Raw genomic sequence first — 22,943 nt, 5'->3', positions numbered from 1 at the left:
AGTGCAGTGGTGCAATTTCGGCTCACTGCAATCTCCACCTCCTGGGTTCAAGGAATTCTCCTGCCTCAGCCTCCCAAGTAGCTGGATTATAGGCACCTGCCACCACGCCTGGCTAATTTTGTATTTTTAATAGGTTTCACCATGTTGTTTGGGCTGGTCTTGAACTCCTGACCTTAGGTGATCCTCTTGCCTCAAACTCCCAAAGTTCTGGGATTACAGGCATGAGCCACTGTGCCTGGCCTTAGCTCTTTTATCCTTAATGAAATGCCCCTCATTCCCTGAGGTCTCACTTTAATTCTTTCCCGCTCTGTGCTGCCTTCTTCTTCTGTCTGTGCTTTTTAACACAAGTTTCCTTGTGATGTCAATGTTTATGCATGTGTCTTTGCTCCACTACTGGATTATAATCTTGAAGCAAGAGACTTTTGTCTCTATATTCCAGAGCCTAGAATTGTTTCTTACACTGAGTAGTAAGTACTCAATAAGTGTACTCTGAATCACTTTGGGAGGCTAAGGCAGGAGGATCACCTAAGTTCAGGAGTTTGAGACCAACCTGACCAACATGGTGAAACCTACTAAAAGTACAAAATTAGCCAGGCGTGGTGGCAGGCACCTGTAATCCCAGCTACTTGGGAGGCTGAGGCAGGAGAATCAGATACATTTCTTCTTCTTCTTTTTTTTTTTTTTGAGACAGGGTCTCGCTCTGTCACCCAGGCTGGAGTATAGTGACATGATCTTGGCTCACTACAGACTTTACCTCCTGGGCTCAAGCAATCCCCCACCTCAGCCTCCCAAGTAGCTAGGACTACAGGCACTCACCACAGCACCTCATTTTTGTTTATATTTTGTAGAGATGGGGGGGATCTCACTACATTGCCCAGGCTGGTCTCAAACAATCCACCCACCTTGGCCTCCCAAACTATTGAGACTGCAGGTGTGAGCCACCATCCCCTGGCCAAATACATTTCTAAAAGCCAGTTTCTGGAGTATACTATCAAATAAATAGATACATGTCCACATTTTTATATGGATTTATACTGTAGGAAAAAGTAAAAATAAGTGCAAAGTTATTATCATAATAGCAACTATTTTGCAGAAAAAGAACTGGGTATAAACAGGCTTTTTAGAAAAACCCAACAGGAGATTCACAGTCTGGTACTAATGTTTAGACATGGATTATCAGGAAATGTGTTCCAGAGAGTTACACAGATCCCAGCTTTGTCTTGGAAATTACTACCCCTGAAAATTGCTCGAGTTTTGCTGATTGTGTGACATGAGAAAGTTTTGTTTTTTGCTTTTTTTTTTTTTGAGACATAGTCTTGCTCTGTTGCCCAGGCTGGAGTGCACTGGCACCATCTCAGCTCACTGCAACCTCCACTGCCCAGTTCAAACAATTCTCCTGCCTCAGCCTCTGGAGTAGCTGGAATTACAGGCACCCACCACCATGCCCAGCTAATTTTTGTATTTTTAGTAGAGACAAGGTTTCACCATGTTGGCCAAGCTGGTCTTAAACTCGTGACCTCAGGTGATCCACCCGCCTCGGCCTCCCAAAGTGCTGGGATTATAGGCGCATTTCTTCCATCTCTCCTGTTTCATAAATGTTATTCACATGGCCCTTCTCTGATATCCTTGGAAGTGTTTGCATCGTGTCATTCTGGCACATGGCTCTACAGAGCAGGTGGAGCATGCCGGCTTCTCTACTGCCCACATTGTTTGAGAGACCACATTTTTACAATGTTTTATTGTGGTAAAATATGCATAACATAAAAGTTACCATTTTAACCTTTTTTAATTCTGTAACCCAGCTGGAGTGCAGTGACGCGATTTCGGCTCACTGCAACCTCTTCCTCCCAGGTTCAAGTGATTCTCCTGCCTCAGTCTCCTGAAGAGCTGGGATTACAGGTGCCCACCACCACACCTGGCTGATTTTATATTTTTAGTAGGGACAGGGTTTCACCATGTTGGCCAGGCTGCTCTCCTTCCAACCTCAAGTGATCCGCCCGCCTCACCCTCCCAAGTGCTGGGATTATAGGTGTGAGCCACCGCAACTGGCCCATTTTAACCATTTTTTAAGTGCCCAGCTCAGTGGCATTAAGTATGTTCACGGTATTGTGCAACCATCACCACCGCCCGGCTCCAGAATGTTTCTGTCTTTCCAAACGGAACTTCTGTGCCCATTGAACAGTAACCACCCCGTTCCCCAGTGCTGCCCCCGTCCCCTGACATGGAGGCCGGGCCAACGGATTTCTCGCTTCTCTCCAGAATTCTCAGATCCGCCCCCGTTCTTCTCCCTCTTTGTCCCGTCAGCAAAGAAATGGTGTCTTTTCATCCTCAAGGTCCATCTGTTGCTCCTTGAATACACTCCAGGCCCAGTGGAACTGGCATCCTGTGGGGTGCATGGACCAGGTCCCTAGGAAACGCCCCGGCACAGAACTCAGACTGGGCGTTTGGAGAAGGTGTCCCAGAGGAAGTGATGTCTAAGCCGAGGCCTTACAGATAAGAGAAATTAAGCAGATGAAAGGGCTGGGACGGTGGCATTTCAGGCCGACACAACCAAACGCATGTTCTTCGTTATCTCCGTGGTCTTGCTGCCTACGTGGTATCAACCGGCCACCGCTCCCCCGGAACTGCTTTCAAAGTCACTTCTGGCTCCTCCTCACCAGGTCTTGTCTTCACTCAGTGCTCAGAGCCCATCACTTTCTGCAAGTGTTTTTTGTTTTGTTTTGTTTTGGAGATGGAGTCTCACTCTGTCATCTGGGCTGGAGTGCAGTGGCTCAGTGACAGTTCACTGCAACCTTGAATTCCTGGGCTCAAGATCCTCCTGCCATAGCTTCCCAAAATGCTGACATTACAGCACAAGCCACCACGCCTGGCCCTTGCTGCAACTTTTTTTTTTTTTTTTTTTGAGACAGTCTCACTTTGTTGCCCAGGCTGGAGTGCAGTGGTGCAATCTTGGCTCACTGCAACCTCCACGTCCTGGGTTCAAGTGATTCTCCTGCCTCAGCCTCCCAAATAGCTGGGATCACAGGCACTCACTACCATGCCTGGCTAATTTTTTGTATTTTTGGTAGAGACATGGTTTCACCGTGTTGATCAGGCCGGACTCGAACTCCTGACCTCATGATCCGCCTGCCTCGGCCTCCCAAAGTGCTGGGATTACAGGCATGAGCCACCATACCTGGTCATTTGCTACAACTTTTGATTCTGCTGCCCTGCTTTTCTTCCCCTCCCTGACCTCCTCTCCCCCTCCCTGACCTCCTCTCCCTGCTGTCCTTTCGTTCCTTCCCCTGCCACCAAAGTGTCCTTCTCAGGTCCTTCTCAAGGTTGTGACCTCACTGCTGTCTCTTCCCTCACAGTCACTTCTTTCATAATCACTTCTACATCCTCACTTTTATCTCCTGCCCTGTCCTCTCCCGGGGACCAGGACTATCAGCTCCCATGGGCATCTCAAGCTTGTGTGTGAGCCTGGCTTTGCTGTCTTCTCCATCACCTCGTCACAGCTTACTCTGCATCTCCATTCACGTCTTCCCCAGTGATCACATCTCTACAGTGGCTCTCACTGTAAGGCCGGTTGCCTTGCTGGGAGGTTGGACACAGCCACCTCTGCACCCAGCACCAGGCTCTGCACTCGGCACCTAGCTCTGCTGCATGGCTCCCCTGGAAGGCTCCAGCTGATGCAAGACTCCTGGCTGGCTCTCCCACTGGAAAACCCACCCAACAACCCACTAACCAATAGTGACCTGCCCCGTCTCAATCCCGCTCCCCTGGAGTTAATCAGAGCACCCACCTGTTGCTCATTCCTTCTAGCCATAAAAAGCCCACACCCCAAGAAGTTGGCGCGACTTCCCTGGCCCCTTTCCCCGGGACCATGGAACCTTGCCTGGGAGCTGAATAAATTGGATTTTCATTTTCTTATACTGGCCTCAGTTTCCTCATTTTAAACTCGGCAATACAGTGGCTCAAGCCTGTAATCCCAGCACTTTGGGAGGCCGAGGCGGGTGGATCACGAGGTCAAGAGATCGAGACCATCTTGGTCAACATGGTGAAACCCCGTCTCTACTAAAAATACAAAAAATTAGCTGGGCATGGTGGCACGTGCCTGTAATCCCAGCTACTCAGGAGGCTGAGGCGGGAGAACTGCCTGAATCCAGGAGGTGGAGGTTGCGGTGAGCCGAGATCACGCCATTGCACTCCAGCCTGGGTAACAAGAGCGAAACTCCGTCTCAAAAAAACACAAAACTCGGCAATAAACCTTACACTCACTTCATCCCCTCCTCTCCTGGAGGAGCAGTGCGGAATCTCTTTAATCCTTGCTCATGTCATTCTCCCTGCTTCTCTGTCTGTCGTCTCTACACTGTCTCATTCCCCATGCGTCCGACACTGTAGCCAGGCGGGTATTTCCTGCGTGGGTCTCAGACATCTCTGAGGATACGCTGCTTCAGACAAGAGCTCCTCAGTGACTCCTGCTCCCTGAAATGACGTCCCGCTCCTTGGACAGGCCTCAGTCTCTTCACCCGTCTCAGCTCCTGCTTTTTGTTTTGCTTGTTTTTCTCTTAGCTTCCAGCCGGATTTCTGAGTCCTCTCCCTCTTGCTCCCCTCGCTGCCTTTGCTTAAGACTAAATGCCCCTTCCTCCCAAGTCCCCACTGCTCGATTTCAGCAGGGTCCATCTCAAACATGCCTGTCTCCAAGAAACTGCCTCTGATTTTTTTATTTTTTTCATCAGAAGACACCTTTCCTCTCTGACTTCATCTGTACCCGCCTCTTGGAATTCACTATCTTGTGCCTTGGATTTTAGTTGTTAAGTGGTTTCTATTTCCCCAGCATATCTTGAGGTCAAGGCTTGAGGTACTTTTATCTTTGTCTATACATTGCAGTATGGGGGCTTTTACATATCAGCTGCTCATAAATAGATGTTGAATAAAGGCATGCGTATGATTTCAGTAAGACTACACACCCTACAAAAATCAGTGTTTTCCTTTTTCACTCTTAGAAAACAAACCTACAGAGTGTCACAAGTCAGAGCCAAGAACAAAGACCATGCATATGAATCTAAATTCTGTCTCTATCAGCTCTCACAAGTCATTCGCATTTCCTGTCTGCGTGGCGGGGATGATTATGGCCAGACATTGACCTTGGCAAAATTCTCTCCAGATTACGAGAAATCAAGTCAAATATGTCAAGTAACATAGTTTCTACTTATAGTCGCGTTCAGGTTTTAGCAGGAACCTCAAATACCGCAAAATCTGTCAAGTTCTAACATTCATATTTCTCGACAGTACCTGAAGTTCCTGTTTCTGTTTCCTCAGCCCGTTTCCAATTCAGTGAGCAGAACGACTGTGTTGATAGAAAGAGCCCACATACCTGCCCGACCCTGCAGGAGTGCTGCCCATGCGAAAAGGCAGGTCTCCACATGACCTGCGGAGTCATGACTAGGGTCCCTAACATCATGGGCTTCTGGGTTCAGCCTTGAGCAAAACAAAACGTTGCACAGAGAGAGATTTATATCCATTCTGAGACTCACTGTAATTCTCTCTTTCTGTCTTCATCTGTTTCTCTCTTTCTCTCTCTCTCAGACACACACACACACACACACACACACACACACTCTAAGTGTAAGACTGTCTATATGTTGCGGTTTCCCACACTCTTAACTGAGTCAGGGAAAGGTGAGAAGAGAGTATGACTTCAACTAAATGAAAAGAAATTGTATGAATTATGGCAAGCAGGTTGGTTTTCGGTTCCAGTAAAGAAACATTTAGATTACTTAGGAGAAAAGTCTAGCTGGTAAGACACAGGAATGTGCCTGTGTGCAAATAAAAAAAAAATCTAGGCTTGCGCTTAGGTGAAGGTGAAGGTATTTACATTGCTGAGACATGGGGATGGATGAGCTTGGGATGAGGAGAAAGGCTTCTCTGAGAAGATTTAGAGACTGTTTAAAATGCTTAAAACACATTGACACCATGGAGTTAGCACATCTTTTCAGGTGAAACTCTGACCCAAGAAAATAGAGATACCTTAGAGCTGAGCTAATTCCACAGCCACCTCAATACACAAATGGGGAATCTGAGACCAGCATTGGCACAGTGCCTGAGGTTCTAAAACCCAGGGCTTTTGACTCGCTTCTTCAGTAATGTGGATGGAGGGGGTGACATTAGCTGATGAGAAAGATTTTGGTTGTAGAACGATGGGGTTGACATAAATGAAGGTATACCGGGCCTGGTCTCCACTGCTGACTTCATAGGAAGCGCACGTACACACACACCCCCCTGCAAGATCGGAGTAAACCCCTCACATCCCTGTAGCATGGCCCTGATTGTAAAAATAGAGCCCCAGTCAGAAGGGCAGAAACACGATGCCTCTCAAGAGATTTGGACACCACTTTTAAAACATCACAGTCTGTTTTAGCTGCTTTGCAGTATGTACTGAAATAAATAGAAAAGGGAAAGAATTGTAACCTGGGCTGACAGACAACAAGCCCAACAAAAAGCAGATAAGAAATAAAAGAAGGAAGATAACCCATAATGTAAAATAAAAATAGTGTATTGTTGCATGCACTGATACCCTTTTTTTTTTTTTCTTTGAGAATGTGCTCTTTCTTCCAGGCTGAAGCACAGTGGCTCAATCATAGCTGACTGCAGCCTCCAACTCTTGGGCTCAAGCGATCCTCCCATATCAGCCACCCAAGTAGTTGGGGCTGCAGGCACCAGCTATGGTGCCCAGCTGATAATTTTTGAAAATAGGGACACTAGTGTATTCCACAAATTTGAGTGTCTACTGTACATCAAGCACTGTTCTGGGCACTGGGAGAGCACAGGGAGCCAAAAAACAAAAGCCCCTGTGCTCAAGTGCTCGGATTCTAGAGGAGATGCTGGGCTCACCTCCCACAGATGCCATTCTGAAGATCCAGTGCCTCCACCCACCCCAGCCCCTGGGTTTTGGTGGAAATTTAACTAAGTTGGAAAATGGATAATATCTCCATTCACATATGGATATGATTTTAATGAAGGTCGCTTTTTGGTTTTTAGGGAGAAGAAAATGGCTTTCCAGATAGCACTGCAGATCCCCTTCCAGGTAAATGATTGATTCTAAGGATATCTGGGCTGATAGCTAGTGTGGCTAGATTGAAGATAATCTGAGGCCGGCGTGGTGGCTCATGCTTGTAATTCCAGCACTTTGGGAGGCCAAGGCGGGTGGATTATCTGAGGTCAGGAGTTCAAGACTAGCTTGGCCAACGTGGTGAAATCCTGTCTCTACTAAAAATACAAAAATTAGCCAGGCATGCTGGTGTGCATCTATAATCCCAGCTACTAATGAGGCTGAGGCAGGAGAATCGCTTGAACCTGGGAGGCAGAGGTTGCAGTGAGCCAAGATGGCGCCACTGCACTCCAGCCTGGGCAACGGAGTGAGACTCCATCTCAAAAAAATAAAATAAAATAAAAAACATAATTTGAGACTATGCTTATCATTAACTTTTTAAAATCTATTCGGCAGAATAGAGCTACTTTCTACCCATGGTGAACTGCAGGGAAAGTTGTATCTTACAAAACTTCGCAAAGCCTTCAGAGTGTTTTCTCTGTGCTAACCTTCCTTTGCATGTACAGCAGGGTTCTGAATGGGGCGCGTTTAGGATCAGGCCAGTCAGGACTGAGCAGATTATCCTTCCCTCCGAGTTCCTTTTTTTTTTTTTTCTGAGATAGAGTCTCACTCTGTCACCCAGGCCGGAGTGCAGTGGTGTGATCTCAGCTCACTGCAACCTCCGCCTCCCAGGTTCAAGCAATTATCCTGCCTCAGCCTCCTGAGTAGCTAGAATTACAGGCATGCGCCACTCACACCCGGCTAATTTTTGCATTTTTAGTAGAGACGGAGTTTCACTATGTTGTCCAGGCTGGTCTTGAACTCCTGACCTCATGATCTGCCCACCTCGGCCTCCCAAAGTGCTGGGATTACAGGGGTGAGCCTCCGCACCTGGCCTTCTTTCCTGAGTTAGGTAGTCGAAGCAGCCCTCCTGACATTAGGTCAGGAATCAGTCCCTACTCCTTTTCTGCTTTTAGTGTGTTTCAGCAAGGAAACATGAAAGTTTATTTTCCCCCCTCCCCCTATTTTAATCATAGCAGAGACATTTTTGCAATGTTTAAATTTCTCATTAATTAATTAGAGAGGATAAGGAGTAAGGGAGCAAGCGTTAAAATAATCTAGCAATGGCCAGGTATGGTGCCTCATACCTGTAATCTCAGCACTTTGGGAGGCCAAGGTGGGCAGATCAGTTGAGGCCAGGAGTTCGAGACCAGACTGGCCAACGTGGCAAAACTCCATCTTTACTAAAATTACAAAAATTAGCCCAGCGTGGTGACAGGCACCTGTCATCCGAGCTACTCGGGAGGCTGAGGAAGGAAAATCACTTGAACCCGGGAGGCAGAGGTTGCAGTGAGCCAAGATCGCACCATTTCACGCCAGCCTGGGCGACAGAGCAAGACTGTCTCAAAAAAATGCTAGCAAAATAATAATCATAATAAAACCCATACCTCACCAACATTTTCTACATCTTTTAAACCATACATTGACTGACTGGAGTCACCAGAGTTTTGTTTGTTTCTTTCTTAAGCAGGGTGGGGGACCCCTAGAGCCCTTGGGGGCAGCTGTCATCAGCCCAGGTGACCAAGCGGAAAAACCAGAACAGGCAGTGCATACTCAGCATTTTTCTCCTTAGAAACATGATATCAGAAAATACATCAATACCGACACGTGGTATCTCTGCAGGGTGCAGTTCCAGCTGATTTTTTTTTCATTCCATAGATTTTTTTTTTTTTTTTTTGAGATGGAGTTTCCCACTCTCGTTGCCCACACTGGAGTGCAACAGCACACACTACACCGGCTAAACGTATTTTTAGTAGAGAAGAGGTTTCACCATGTTGGCCAGACAGGGTCAGAACTCCAGACCCCAGGTGATCCAATTGCCTCAGCCTCCCAAAGTGCCGGGATTAAAGCGTCTTACTTCACTGTTGCCCAAGCTAGTCTCCAACTTCTGAGCTCAAGCCATCCTCCCACCTCAGCCTCCCAAAGTGCTGGGATTACAGGCATGAGCCACACACCTGGTGAGTTTTAGTTTTCTTTCCACTATCTTATATTTCTAAAATTTCTAACATGAGCTGGTATCAGAACTGCCCCTCTGCATTTAATCTGTGTATACAAATGTATATATAACAAATCTGTGTATTTAATCTAGATATACAAATGTACATATAACAAATGATCACATATTGGTAAGTATACCTTGCTGCATGGTGAAATAACCAAGGAAATTTCTAAAAGGTTAACTGTGGCTGGTCTGAGTAGTGGGAGCATTAATTTTTTCCATATGCTCATGACAAGCACATGTTTATTTTCTAATTTTAAAAATATGTATTTAAACTCTTTAAAGACTAACACCCCACACATTCGCGTGTCATGTTAGCTAAAATAGAAATGAATACAGAAATTTGTTTGGAAATATTATAAACCCTTCAAGGACTCTTCTGAGTGAAGGTTATTGTTAACTAGTAGATTAATTTTAATCAGGCTTCTTGTCATCTTCAAATATTTTTTACTTGTGTCAAAAAGAACCACCAGAGTTTTGTTTCTTTTTTAGACAGAGTTTCGCTCTTGTTGCCCAGACTGGAGTACAATGGCATGATCTCAGCTCACTACAACCTCTGCCTCCTGGGTTCAATCGATTCTCCTCCCTCAGCCTCCCAAATAGCTGAGATTACAGGCATGTGCCACCACACTCAGCTAATTTTGTGTTTTTAGTAAAGATGGGGTTTTACCATGTTGGTCAGGCTGGTCTCGAACTGACCTCAGGTGATCCACCCGCCTTGTCCTCTCAAAGTGCTGGGATTACAGGTGTGAGCCACCGCACTCAGCCTGAGCTTTAAAAAGAATGAACTTTCTCAACAAAGCAGGTAATATGATGATGTGTTGGGAGCCCACCCCTGAGTGCTGTCTGAGTTGATACCTTTAGCACCTCACGTGGTATTTGGCACACAAGAACACTCAGGTATTTTGTTTTGTTTTCCGTAAACAAATAGATGAGAGACATGACTTAATGGCTTTGCTCTTGAATGAACAATTGGCAAAAGCAGAGCTACATAGTCTGTCTTGGAATGTGTGTAGCAACTTAAGGAAAATTTGTTTTATTCACAAACACTGATTTGGCATAGAGTGAGTACCAGGCACTCTTCTAAACACTTGGCATATGTGAGATGCTCATGACAGCCCTGTGCATAGGTCCCGTTCTTTTCTTCACCTTATAGATGTGGTGACTGAGGCCTGATCCTAAACCCGCCCCATTCAGAACCCTGCCGGCCCCTCACATGGAAAGGAAGGTTAGCACAGAGAAACAGTCTTTGAAGCCTTTTGTGAAGTGTTGTAAGATACAGCTTTCCCTGCAGTTCACCGAGGGTAGAAAGTTGTTCTATTCTGCAGTACAGATTTTAAAAGTTAATGATAAACATAGTCTCAAGTTATCTTTTTATTTTATTTTATTTTTTTGAGATGGAGTAAAACCCACCCTCACACCCCCAAAAGCCCATCTCTGGCTGCTGACATACCTTTCCCAAAAGCCTGCCACTTTCCATGGATGAAGCCCTGGGGCCTTAACTCACAGCCTACTCTGTATTTCATTCTCCTCATCGGAAAGCCTTTTCTGTGATCCAGTCTACAGCTGGTGAAAATAAGCCACGTGGGGAGGTGGAGGCACTGCCTTGGAAGGAGTCTGCAGAGGAATGAGGGATGACAGCTAACAGTTTGGAATCAAGGAAAGAGGAAGAATATAGTTTGCACTCTACTCTCACCAGGAAAGCAAAACCACCCTGGTGGAACCCTCCATACAGATGCTGGCACTGCTTGGGGCAGAACACAGGGAAAGAAAAGACAGTCCTACACTTGTCCTGGGTTAAAACAACCACCACCACCAATTATGTGTGGCTTATCCTCTTAAAGAAGCCATGAAAGCACATTTTCAAAAGGAAAACATGTTGGGCATTTAAGGAATAAGACTCGTGTGTGTGTGCGCGCACGCGCGCACGTTTGCGTGTGTATTTAATTGCCCAAATTAGAATTCTGATCTCTTTTCTCCATTGTACCCAATAAATCGAAGCATCATTTTTTTTTTTTTTTTTTTGAGACAGCATCTCACTCTCTCATCCAGGCTGGAGTGCAGTGGCGTGATCTAGGCTCACTGCAACCTCCACCTCCTGGGTTCAGGTGATTCTCTTGCCTCAGCCTCCCAAGTAGCTGGGATTACAGGTGCACACCACCATGCCTGGCTAAGCATAACTGTTTTTTAGGGGTTTTTTTGAGACATGGTTTCCTCTGTCATTCAGGCTAGAGTGCAGTGGCGTGATCTCAGTTCACTGCAACTTCTACCTCCTGGGTTCAAGCGATTCTCCCGCCTCAGCCTCTCGAGTAGCTGGGATTATAGGCAACTGCCACCATGCCCTGCTAAGCATAACTATTTCTTAGTTGTTTCTTTTTGGAGACATAGTTTCCTCTGTCATCCAGGCAGGAGTACAGTGGCGCAATCACGGCTTACTGCAGCCTTGAACTTCTGGCTCAAGTGATCATCTTGCCTCAGTCTCCTGAGTAGCTGGGACTACAGGCATGTGCCACCACACCTGGCTAATTTTTAAAATTTTCTGTAGAGACAGGTCTCACCAAAGACATCACTCCTATGTTTATAAACTGAACAAATAATTGAAGAAAAACCCTGGTTCTGGTACTGCCTTCTAGTGGCAGTGATACAACACTTTTGCACCTGATGCCAGCTTTTCAAAGATGACTTTCTGGTGACCTTGCATAATTCAGCACTTGCCTAATCTAACTTTCCCATAGAAATGAATGTAAAATAAGATTTCATATTTTTCAAATTAGGTCCATGAAGCAATATGGTTAATAGGTCTGTGTCACATCATTTCAACCACATGATTCAAATTCACATAAAATTCTATGCTGAGTTTTAACCTGGGTCCTTTTATTTATTTATTTATTTTTGAGACAGAGTTTCGCTGTCGTTGCCAAGGCTAGAGTGCAGTGGTGAGATCTCGCCTCACTGCAACCTCTGCCTTCTGGGTTCAAACAATTCTCCTGCCTCAGCCTCCTGAGTAGCTGGGATTACAGGCACCCACCACCACGCTGGCTAATTTTTGTATTTTTAGTAGAGATGAGTTTTGCCATGTTGGCCAGGCTGGTCTCAAACTCCCGACCTCAGGTGATCCACCCACCTCAGCCTCCCGAAGTGCTGGGACTACAGGTGTGCACCACCACGCCCAGCTAATTTTTGTATTTTTAATAGAGATGGAGTTTCCCCATGTTGGCCAGGTTGGTCTCAAACTCCTGACCTCGAGTGATCCACCTGCCTCGGCTTCCCAAAGTGCTGGGATTACAGGCCTCAGCCACTGCACCCAGCCCAACCTGGACCCTTTTGTATGTGAGAGTTTGCTTTGTTTTTTCACATGTCTTCTCTACTCCAATTTTGTTTGATGACAAATTGAGGACCAACATGATTTACTTGCCTGGATCCACGCAACCTGTCAGGTAGATTCCCTGGTGCTGCTGCCGACTTAATGTCTCCTTAAAAGGATGCTTTAGAGAAAGCAAAATTACGTTATTTTTCCCCTTTGGTTAAGAGATCAAATGCCCACCAAAAGCCCTTGGGTCAGTTTCTTAGTAGGTAAAATTAATTTTTCGTCACTTTCCAAAAGCTGCTAACATGAAACTCTTCTGATGAATAATGTGGGGTGTGTGTGTGCGCACACGTCTGCGTGCCCCAAATTCCAATGATATATCAAAGCCAGAAACTGGTATTTTAAATATGTTTATTTCCAACCACATTGGAAACTACACACAGAAAAAAAAAGCATGATTGTACCCCCTTAATAACTATGACGGCAGAAGGATGTGACTCTACTTCAGCACTTGTTGGCATTTTGTAGGCTCCAAATCGGATCGTGTAGAACCACCTGGGATAGAGTTCTTTTACTTCAGAACCACATACTTCACTATCTCTGAAGTTGCCGATACGAAATGATTATTCTCTAATTGTTTTGAACTAACTCGAGACCTGGTTATCCTGGGGAGCACCTTACAAATGATCTGAGAGCTAACAGACCTCTTGGAGCAGTGAGGGAAACACTTCTATGGCAATTGCTCTCCAAAGCCAAAGGGTGCAAGATAAAAGGCACCTCCCCTGCAGGGAGGCACATTAAGTCAATCTGTGATCCGCTGCCAACATCCTGACTGGAGCGGTTTCTATGCTCAGCTAATCATGACGTTTGTGAATTCTGAATCTTGTTCCAATTCACAATTAACTGTTAATTGACCCATATTTTATAACCCTCCAGCCATGAACTTATGAGTTGGATACAGGCACTGCCAGACATTTAGTTTTTTTTTTTTTACAAGTGTTTTAAGTGACATCGATGAGCATGCTTGATTCCTAAACTCTTCTTTACAATATAATTTTAAAATACGTGAGTGAGAAATGACGGAGAGGAGGGAGATGGGGAGAAACGCCTTATGGAAAACCCACTCATCTGCTTGTGAGTGTGGGAAACACTATGTATCCGAGAACTCTTGATCACACAACAGACATGGCATCTCTCAAAGAGAAGTGGGTGTAATTCCAAAATCTAATTCTGGCAGGTGCTCCTGACTGAATACGTAATCTGGAGATGTCTTCAAGGCAGGTGGAGGTTTTCAGTCCTGGCTGCACATTAGAAGTCCCAGTGGAGCTTTTAAAAACTCCCATGTCCTCCCTGCATCCCAGACTCATTAATCAGGATCTCTGAGGATAGAACCAGATATCAGGGTTTTGTAAATTTCCTTGGGGTTTTGGTGGGGTGAAGGTGGGGAGGTCCATCCTGTGGCCAAGGTTGAGGATCACTGCTTTTTTTTTTTTTTTTTTCGAGACTGAGTTTCACTCTTGTTGCCCAAGCTGGAGTGCAATGGCACAATCTCAGCTCACTGCAACCTCCGCCTCCCAGGTTCAAGCAATTCTCCTGCCTCAGCCTCCCAAGTAGCTGGGATTACAGGTTTGTGCTTTCACTACACCACATCCAGCTAATTTTTTTGTATTTTTAGTAGAGACAGGGTTTTACCATGTTGGCCAGGCTGGTCTCAAACTCGTGACCTCTGGTGATCCACCCACCTCAGCCTCCCAAAGTGCTGGGATTACAGGTGTGAGCCATCGCGCCTGGCCAGACCACTACTTTTTAAAAGACCTTTTTAAAAGCCTTTTTTTAAGGTTTGGTTTTTTTGAGACAGGGTCTCACTCTGTTGCCTAGGCTAGAGTGCAGTGGCATAAATCTCAGCCGACTGCAACCTCCGCCTCCCAGGCTCAATCGATTCTCCTGAAAAAGGCTGTTGGCTATTAATGCTTCCCCACAGCTGTTCTATTCATTGTCGCATGCTTCTTACTGCGGGCCAGAATGGGAGCTTTAAAGGGATGCTTCTTACTGCGGGCCAGAATGGGAGCTTTACAGGGATGCTTCTTACTGCGGGCCAGAATGGGAGCTTTAAAGGGATGCTTCTTACTGCGGGCCAGAATGGGAGCTTTACAGGGATGCTTCTTACTGCGGGCCAGAATGGGAGCTTTAAAGGGATGCTTCTTACTGCGGGCCAGAATGGGAGCTTTAAAGGGATGCTTCTTACTGCGGGCCAGAATGGGAGCTTTAAAGGGATGCTTCTTACTGCGGGCCAGAATGGGAGCTTTAAAGGGATGCTTCTTGCTGCGGGCCAGAATGGGAGCTTTAAAGGGATGCTTCTTGCTGCGGGCCAGAATGGGAGCTTTACAGGGATGCTTCTTGCTGCGGGCCAGAATGGGAGCTTTAAAGGGATGCTTCTTGCTGCGGGCCAGAATGGGAGCTTTAAAGGGATGCTTCTTACTGCGGGCCAGAATGGGAGCTTTACAGAGATGCTTCTTGCTGCGGGCCAGAATGGGAGCTTTACAGGGATGCTTCTTGCTGCGGGCCAGAATGGGAGCTTTACAGGGATGCTTCTTGCTGCCGGCCAGAATGGGAGCTTTAAAGGGATGCTTCTTGCTGCGGGCCAGAATGGGAGCTTTACAGGGATGCTTCTTGCTGCGGGCCAGAATGGGAGCTTTAAAGGATTATCTCATTTAATCCTCACAACCACCTGTGGGAGAGGTGTCATTATCCCTGTTTGGAGAGTGAGACGGGGGCTTAGCAAGCTCAGTAACCTGTCCAGGTTGCTCATCTGCACGGGGTTGGCCACGTCTAAAGCTCATGCCGTTAATCCCCATGGCACACAGTGTCCTCCTTCTCCATAGCAATCTTGTGGCTGCCTTGTTAACACCAAAGAAACTTGTGTCAGCTGGTTTGAAAATTTCTAGCTAGAGAGCTCTTGGGCTGCCAAGAAGCCCAATTTCTAATTTGATTTTTTTTTGAACTATGTCACACTCCTCATTCATTTGTTGTATTCATCAAATATTTATTAAGCACCTGCTGTGTCCCTGGTATGCAGCAGTGACACCAGACATCCAGAGTTCTTTTCCTCTTGCAGCTTATATTCTAGTTGGGAGAGAAAAACAAACACAAAATCAGTAAGTCATTTCACATGGTGGTAGGTGCCTGGGGAAGATACGCCAGGGTCGTGGGATTAGGCCTGGCAGGTGGAGGGTGCCATTTTAGTTCAGAAGGGGCAGTGAGACCCGAACAATGCAAAGGACCCAGCCCATGGAGATCTAAGGCAGGAGGGTCCCAGAGACAGGAACGTGCTGGGGCAAAGCTCCTGAGGCTCAGTGAGCTCAGTGTTCTAGGACGGGAGTGGCAGTGAGGAGCAGCGGAGAAGGCTAGCTGGGAGATGGCCTAGGGCCTCTTTCTTCCCCTGCCTCCTTCAAAAAATAAAACTAGCTGGGTGTGGTGGCTCACACCTGTAATCCTGAGAATTTGGGAAGGTGAGGTGAGTAGATTGCTTGAGTCCAGGAGTTCGAGACCAGCCTGGGCAACATAGTGAGACTCCCCCCGCCATTTCTACCAAAAAAATAAAAAAAAATTAGCCTGGTGGTGCTCACCTGTTGTCGAAGCTACTCACTAGGCTGAGGCAGGAGCATTGCTCCAACCCAGGAGGCAGAGGCTTCAGTGAGTCATGACTGTGCCACCGCACTCCACTCTGGGTGACAGAGCGAGGCTCGCTCTCTAAATAAATAAATAAATAAATCTAAAACCTAACATGTTGGAGTGCAGTGGCACGATCACGGTTCACTGCAGCCTCAATCTCCTGGGCTCAAGCGATCCTTCCTTTCAGCCTCCTGAGCAGCTGAGACAGGGTCCTACTATGTTGGACTGGCTGGTTTCGAACTGCTGGGCTCAAGTAATTCTCCTGCCTCAGCCTCCCAAATTGCTGGGATTACAGGTGTGAGCCACCATGACTGGTCAGGGAGAAATTTTTTTTTCCCCAGGGAGCTTTTTCTTTTTTCTTTCCATAGGTTATTGGGGAGCAGGTGGTATTTAGCTACATAAGTAAGTTCTTTAGTGGCGATTTCTGAGATTTGGGTACACCCCTCACTCAGTGTACAGTACATCCAATCTGTAGTCTTTCATCCCTCACCCACTCCCCACTTTTCCCCCTGAGTTCCCAAAGTCCATTGTGTCATTCTTATGCCTTTGCATCCTCATAGCTTAGCTCCTATTTATGAGTGAGAACATATGATGTTTGGTTTTCTATTTCTGAGTTACTTCACTTAGAATCGTAGTCTCCAATTCCATCCAGGTTACTGCAAATGTCATTAATTCATTCCTTTTTAATGGCTGAGTAGTATTCCATCATACACACACACACATATATGTATATATATATTTATATCACATTTTCTTTATCCGTTCATTTTCATGTAGTTCTAATCGTAGAATTCATACATTCTTTCCATCTTGCTCTTTTCACATCAGAAACATTTTCTAGATTGTTATACTGTCTTTGTGGTTACTTAAATAATATTCCATCAAGTAGTACAATCATTCATTTCACTAGTCCCCTAACTTTAGACATTTTGGTTGTTTTCGAAACTTAATTTTATTACCTTTTAGTTTACACTTGCCTCAGGATTGCTGGTTTGCTACCTTATGGTCACCAGAGTCACTCCCTCAGTCCAAATTCCTTACTTTCCCAGACTGGGAAGGCCATAACTCAATGTAATATATGTAGTAAAGGTCATCATAACCTTCCCCAGAATTTTCCAAGCCAGTGATCTCTAAAGTGGCCTTTGGCTGTTAAAATCTGAATTCAAATGTCTCATGAGACTCAGTGTTGTAGAATTTAAGCTGCTTACCTTGCCATGTTGTTTAGACACCACTTAATACTTTATTACAAATGACCTGTCAATGCCTTTCAGCAACGGACTTTGTCCTCCTACTCACATGCCTCCAGCTAATACGATGAGGCCACGGATGACTGAGTCTTTAAGATTCAGTAGGGGCCAGGCTCAGTGGCTCACACCTGTAATCCCAGCACTTTGGGAAGCTGAGGTGGGTGGATCACCTGAGGTCAGGAGTTCGAGACCAGCCTGACCAACATGGCAAAACCCCGTCTCTACTAAAAGTAGTACAAAACTAGCTGGGCGTGGTGGCGGGCGCCTGTAATCCCAGCTACTCCAAGGCTGAGGCAGGAGAATCACTTAAACCTGGCAGGCGGAGGTTGCAGTGAGCCGAGATTGCTCCATTGCACTCCAGCCTGGGCAACAAGAGTGAAACTCCGTCTCAAAAAAAAAAGAAAGATTCAGTAGAAAGGCTGTCCTTCCTCTGGGGTGGGAGCATGCTCTTCATGCTGAAGCTCAGCTGAAAAGCCTCCTGCTGGGTTCTCTGCCTCTTTCCATCCCGCTGCACACACCCCAGGGTGTTGACTCCACTTCAAAGGGATGAAGAAAACATAGGTAAAGGCACAGGGCTGATAAGGGGGTTATAAATTCAAAAAGTTAGATTTCTGGCACTATCAACTATCACTTGTTTTCAAATATGCATATGGAGTCGATATTCCAGTTTTCATGTCTGTGTTGTTTTTTAAAAAAAAGACCTTTCAAAGAACTATGCAGTTTTTTACACCCTAACATGCTGTGTTTGGTGTTAAACTGTCAGGGCTGACGGGTCACTTGGAAGGGGCAAAGGTGGAAGTACATGCAAGTGTGAGCTGGTTACTCACGGGCACTGTGGAGTCTGGCCCCCACTGGACCCTTGTACCCCAGAGGGAGTGCTGGCGGCCGGAGCCCTTATTCTTTCCAGCAGTGTCATCTGTGCATACTGTAAGACATAGTCTTGGAAAGAAAGGGAAACTGGCTTTAAAAACTATTACTCTTTCCAGCAAAGCAACCCATCTTTGGCTATAGAAAATAACACAGCCAGGTGCAGTGACTCATGCCTGCGATCCCAGCACTTTGGGAGGCCAAGGTGGGCAGATCACTTGAGTCCAGGAATTTAAGACCAGCCTGGGCAACATGGTGAAACCCCACGTCCACAGAAAAAAAAAAAAAAAAAAAAGATTAGCCAAGTTTGGTGGTACATGCCTGTAGTCCCAGGTACTTGGGAGGCTGAGGTGGGAGGATCACTTGAGCCCGGAAGGTGGAGATTGCAGTGAGCCGAGATCATGTCACTGCACTCCAGCCTGGACAACAGAGTGACACCCTTTCTCAAAAAAATAAAAAAGAGTAACACAGTATTAGAAGTGAGTATTCTGAAACAGTCTTCCATATGATGCTTTTGACAATTCAGCAGGAAAATGAATGATGTAAGAAATGAATAGGGCCGGGTGCGGTGGCTCACTCCTATAATCCCAGCACTTTGGGATGCCGAGGTGGGTGGATCACGAGGTCAAGAGATCGAGACCATCCTGGTCAACATGGTGAAACCCCGTCTCTACTAAAAATACAAAAAATTAGCTGGGCATGGTGGTGTGCGCCTATAGTCCCAGCTACTCGGGAGGCTGAGGCAGGAGAATTGCCTGAACCCAGGAGGCGGAGGTTGCGGTGAGCCGAAATCGTGCCATTGCACTCCAGCCTGGGTAACAAGAGCGAAATTCTGTCTCAGAAAAAATAAATAAATAAAGAAAGAAGAGTAACACAGTATTAGAAGTGAGTATTCTGAAACAGTCTTCCATATGATGCTTTTGACAATTCAGCAGGAAAATGAATGATGTAAGAAATGAATACATATGGTAAGCTCCTTGTTGACCTGTGGACCATGTTGTCTTTCCCTGCAGAGATCAGCAAGGACAACTCCTGCAAAGAAGACTGTACTTGTTCCTCCCGCCTACTCCAGGTCCCCACCATCAGTGACTTGCTCAATGATCAGGACCTATTAGATGTGATCAGGATAAAGCTGGATCCATGTCACCCAACGGTGAAAAACTGGAGGAATTTTGCAAGCAAATGGGGGATGCCCTATGATGAATTGTGCTTCCTGGAGCAGAGGCCACAGAGCCCCACCTTGGAGTTCTTGCTCCGGAACAGTCAGAGGACGGTGGGCCAGCTGATGGAGCTCTGCAGGCTCTATCACAGGGCCGACGTGGAGAAGGTTCTGCGCAGGTGGGTGGAGGAGGAGTGGCCCAAGCGGGAGCGTGGAGACCATTCCAGGCACTTCTAGAGCGCTTCTTTTTCCTTCCTTGGCCTCTTTGGACATTGAAACAACCACGAGTCAAGAAGGAATGTGAATCAGTTCTTTTGTGAGAGTTTAGGATAAGGACGTGGAACGGTGGACACTGGTTTTCCCCAAAGTTGACGGTTTTGTGAAGGGGTAGCTTGTTTTGGTGGCGGATCTCTGTTTATTTTTGCACATCTGTTTTAATTTAATATTTGAATCTGGAATTAGGAAAAGATATTTTCTAGTCTCCTGTAAGGGCCAAAGTCCTACAATCGGAGTGGATTCATGCCACGATGAAAATAAAATGATCCTCTCCCTGAAATACGGCTAAAGATTTAAATAGGTCCTGAGACTGTTGAGAGCCCCAGACATACACACGGCATTATATGTAACATCCCTCCTGATCAGGGCCAGTCCCACAGTTTCATAGAAAACAGCAACGAGGAACGCTCACCTTGGTGTCGGCAACACCCTCCGCTTCTCTCCTAGGCGATGAGACCCAGAAGCTAGAAATTCACCATGTCTACTCTCAACCATGCCAGGGAGATCTTTGACTCTCATGGGAATCCCACCGTTGAGGTTCATCTCTTCACCTCAAAAGATCTCTTCAGAGCTGCTGTGGCCAGTGATGCTTCAGCTGGTATCTATGAGGCCCTAGAGCTCCAGGACAATGCTAAGACTCGCTACATGGGGAAGGGTGTCTCAAAGGCTGTTGAGCACATCAATAAAACTATTGCACCTGCCATGGTTAGCATGATGCTGAATGTCACAGAACAAGAGAAGATTGACAAACTGATGATCGAGATGGATGGAACAGAAAATAAATCTAAGCTTGGTGTGAATGCCATTCTGGGGGTGTGCCTCGCCGTCTGCAAAGCTGGTGCTATTGAGAAGGGGTTCCTCTGTACCGCCACATCACCAACTTGACTGGCACTTCCAAAGTCATCCTGCCAGTGCTGGCATTCAGTGTCATCAATGGCGGTTCCATGCTGGCAGCAAGCTGGCCATGCAGGAGTTCATGATCCTCCCAGTGGGTGCCGGGAACTTCAGGGAAGCCATGCGCGCTAGAGTGGAGGTTACCACAACCTGAAGAACGCCATCAAGGAGAAACATGGGAAAGACACCAATGTGGGGGCTGAAGGCGGGTTTGCTCCCAATGTCCTGAAGAATAAAGAAGGTCTGGAGCTGCTGAAGCCTGCGATTGGGAAAGCTGGCTACACTGACAAGGTGGTCATCAGCCTGGACGTAGTGGCCTCCAAGTTCTTCAGGTCTGGGAAGTATGACCTGGACTTCAAGTCTCCCGATGACCCCAGCAGGTACATCTCATCTGACCAGCTGGCTGACCCATACAAGTCCTTCATCAAGGACTACCCAGTGGTGTCTATTGAAGATCCCTTTAACCAGGATGACTGGGGAGCTTGGCAGAAGTTTGCGGCCAGTGCAGGAATCCAGGGAGTGGGGGACGATCTCACAGCGACCAACCCAAAGAGGATTGCCAAGGCCATGAATGATGAGTCGTGCCACTGCCTCCTGCTCAAAGTGAACTAGTTTGGCTCCATGACCGAGTCCCCTCAGGTGCAAGCTGGCCCAGGCCAATGGTTGGGGTGTCATGGTGTCTCACTGTTCTGGGGAGACTGAAGATACCTTCATCATGGACCTGGTGGTGGGGCTGTGCACTGGGCAGATCAAGACTGGTGTCCCTTGCCGATCTGGGCACTTGGCCAAGTATAGCCAGCTCTTCAGAACTGAAGAGGAGCTGGGCAGCAAGGCTAAGTTTGCTGGCAGGAATTTCAGAAACCCCCTGGCCAAGCAAGCTGTGGGGAGGCCAGCCCTTCAGTCACCTGTTAGCTGATTAGACCCCTCCCCTCGTGTCAGCTTGGGCAGCTTGAGGCCCCCGACCAACACTGGCAGGGGCCCCTGCTAGTTAGCTCCCCTTGCCCACCGCCATGGAGCTCGCACCGCTTCCTTAGAACGTCTACAGAAGCCAAGCTCCCTGGAGCCCTGTTGGCAGCCCTAGCTTTGCAGACATGTAACTGGCCCAAATCATTGTTTTTCTCGCCTCACTTCCCACCAATTGTCTGGAGATATGTGAGCCTCCAGGGTCATCTCCAGGGTGGCCACAGGCAAGATCCCCAGTGATTTTGTGCTCAAAATAAAAAAGCCTCAGTGACACATGAGAAAAGAAAGAAAGAAAGAAACAGCAGTGAGAACTGAACCTGCCTTGTTGGCTTCCTGTTATAAAGTACACTGGTGAATTAACAGGATGCTGGTATCATACTGGGGTACTCTTCAGAACACCTGCCCGATCTTTTTTTGCAAATATGTTTATAATCTGTGGACTATCCGTAATGTCATTTGCTCAAGTATTTTTAAAAAGACATACAGAACCTGATGGTTATCGGGAAAACAGGAAGTAGGGAGGTAATAAAGGCCATGGGCATAGTGGTTGACAAAGAGAGTACTTCGGATCCCTTTTGGTTACCCCGGACTTAAAAAAATTTGATGTGATATTTAGGCCAGGCGTGGCGGCTCACGCCTGTAATTTCAGCACTTTGGGAGGCTGAGGCGGGTGGATCACTTGAGGTCAGGTGTTTGAGACCAGCCTGGCCAACGTTGCAAAAACCTGTCTCTACTGAAAATATAAAAATTAGCCGGGCATGGTGGCGGGCACCTGTAATCCCAGCTACTCAGGAGGTTGAGGTGCCAGAATTGCTTGAACCCAGGAGGTGGAGGTTGCAGTGAGCTGAGATTGCACTGCTGCACTGCAGCCTGGGCAACAGAGACTCTGTCTCAAATTAATAATTAATAATAATAATTTAATGTAATATTTACGTTTTCATCCTGTACATAAGGCTGAGTGCTTCACCCCTGAGAGAAAGTTCGGTTATGAAATAAATGAAAATCCCATAACCTATTGGTGAAATGTCACCATCTCCAGCTCCTACTAGCCCAGCTTAAAGCAGGGCCCCATCTCACCACACAGCAGTTTAGACAAGAAGAGGCAGTCTTGGTGTGGATGCTGGGAGGGAAGGGATTCTTTCAAATCCAAACTTCAAAGGATTTCAAACAAATGAAAAATTTAGTTCTAAGAATATCTAATGTTCTTATTTGATGGTTTTAGAGAAGGGAAAGTGTGGGGCATGGGGGCTTGTTATTGGAAAGATCAGGTTTTCTAGGTTATTTTGGGGGAAAAAGATAAAAGGCAAAGCCTTGGTTTGACTGGCAACTCCATGAAAGTGCTATTTGATTTTGATTATAGGCTTAGAAAATTAAGACACTTAGTTCAGTTTGGAAGGATTCTGTATAAGTCACTGATTAAAATAAGC

At 46.5% G+C, this 22,943-nt stretch overlaps 1 protein-coding gene and 1 pseudogene across 2 annotated transcripts in view; both read left to right on the top strand.

Annotated features, from left to right (window-relative positions):
* The window catches only part of EDARADD (EDAR associated via death domain), a 58,774-nt gene extending 36,703 nt beyond the window's left edge, over positions 1-22,071 (top strand). For both annotated transcript variants that reach the window (XM_008985773.6, XM_002760884.6), the window contains exons 5-6: positions 7,024-7,069; positions 19,238-22,071. In XM_008985773.6, the coding sequence (XP_008984021.1) occupies positions 7,024-7,069; positions 19,238-19,620 (429 nt within the window). In that variant the 3' untranslated portion in view covers positions 19,621-22,071. The remainder of the gene's footprint in view (positions 1-7,023; positions 7,070-19,237) is intronic.
* Positions 20,137-21,469, top strand: LOC100410785 (alpha-enolase pseudogene; annotated as a pseudogene).
* Positions 22,072-22,943: the final 872 nt, after the last annotated feature.

Source organism: Callithrix jacchus, chromosome 19 (genome assembly GCF_049354715.1).
Source record: "Callithrix jacchus isolate 240 chromosome 19, calJac240_pri, whole genome shotgun sequence".
Lineage (NCBI taxonomy): Eukaryota > Metazoa > Chordata > Mammalia > Primates > Cebidae > Callithrix > Callithrix jacchus.
Note: the sequence above shows the minus strand (reverse complement) of the source record. Positions and strands in the feature narration are given on the sequence as shown.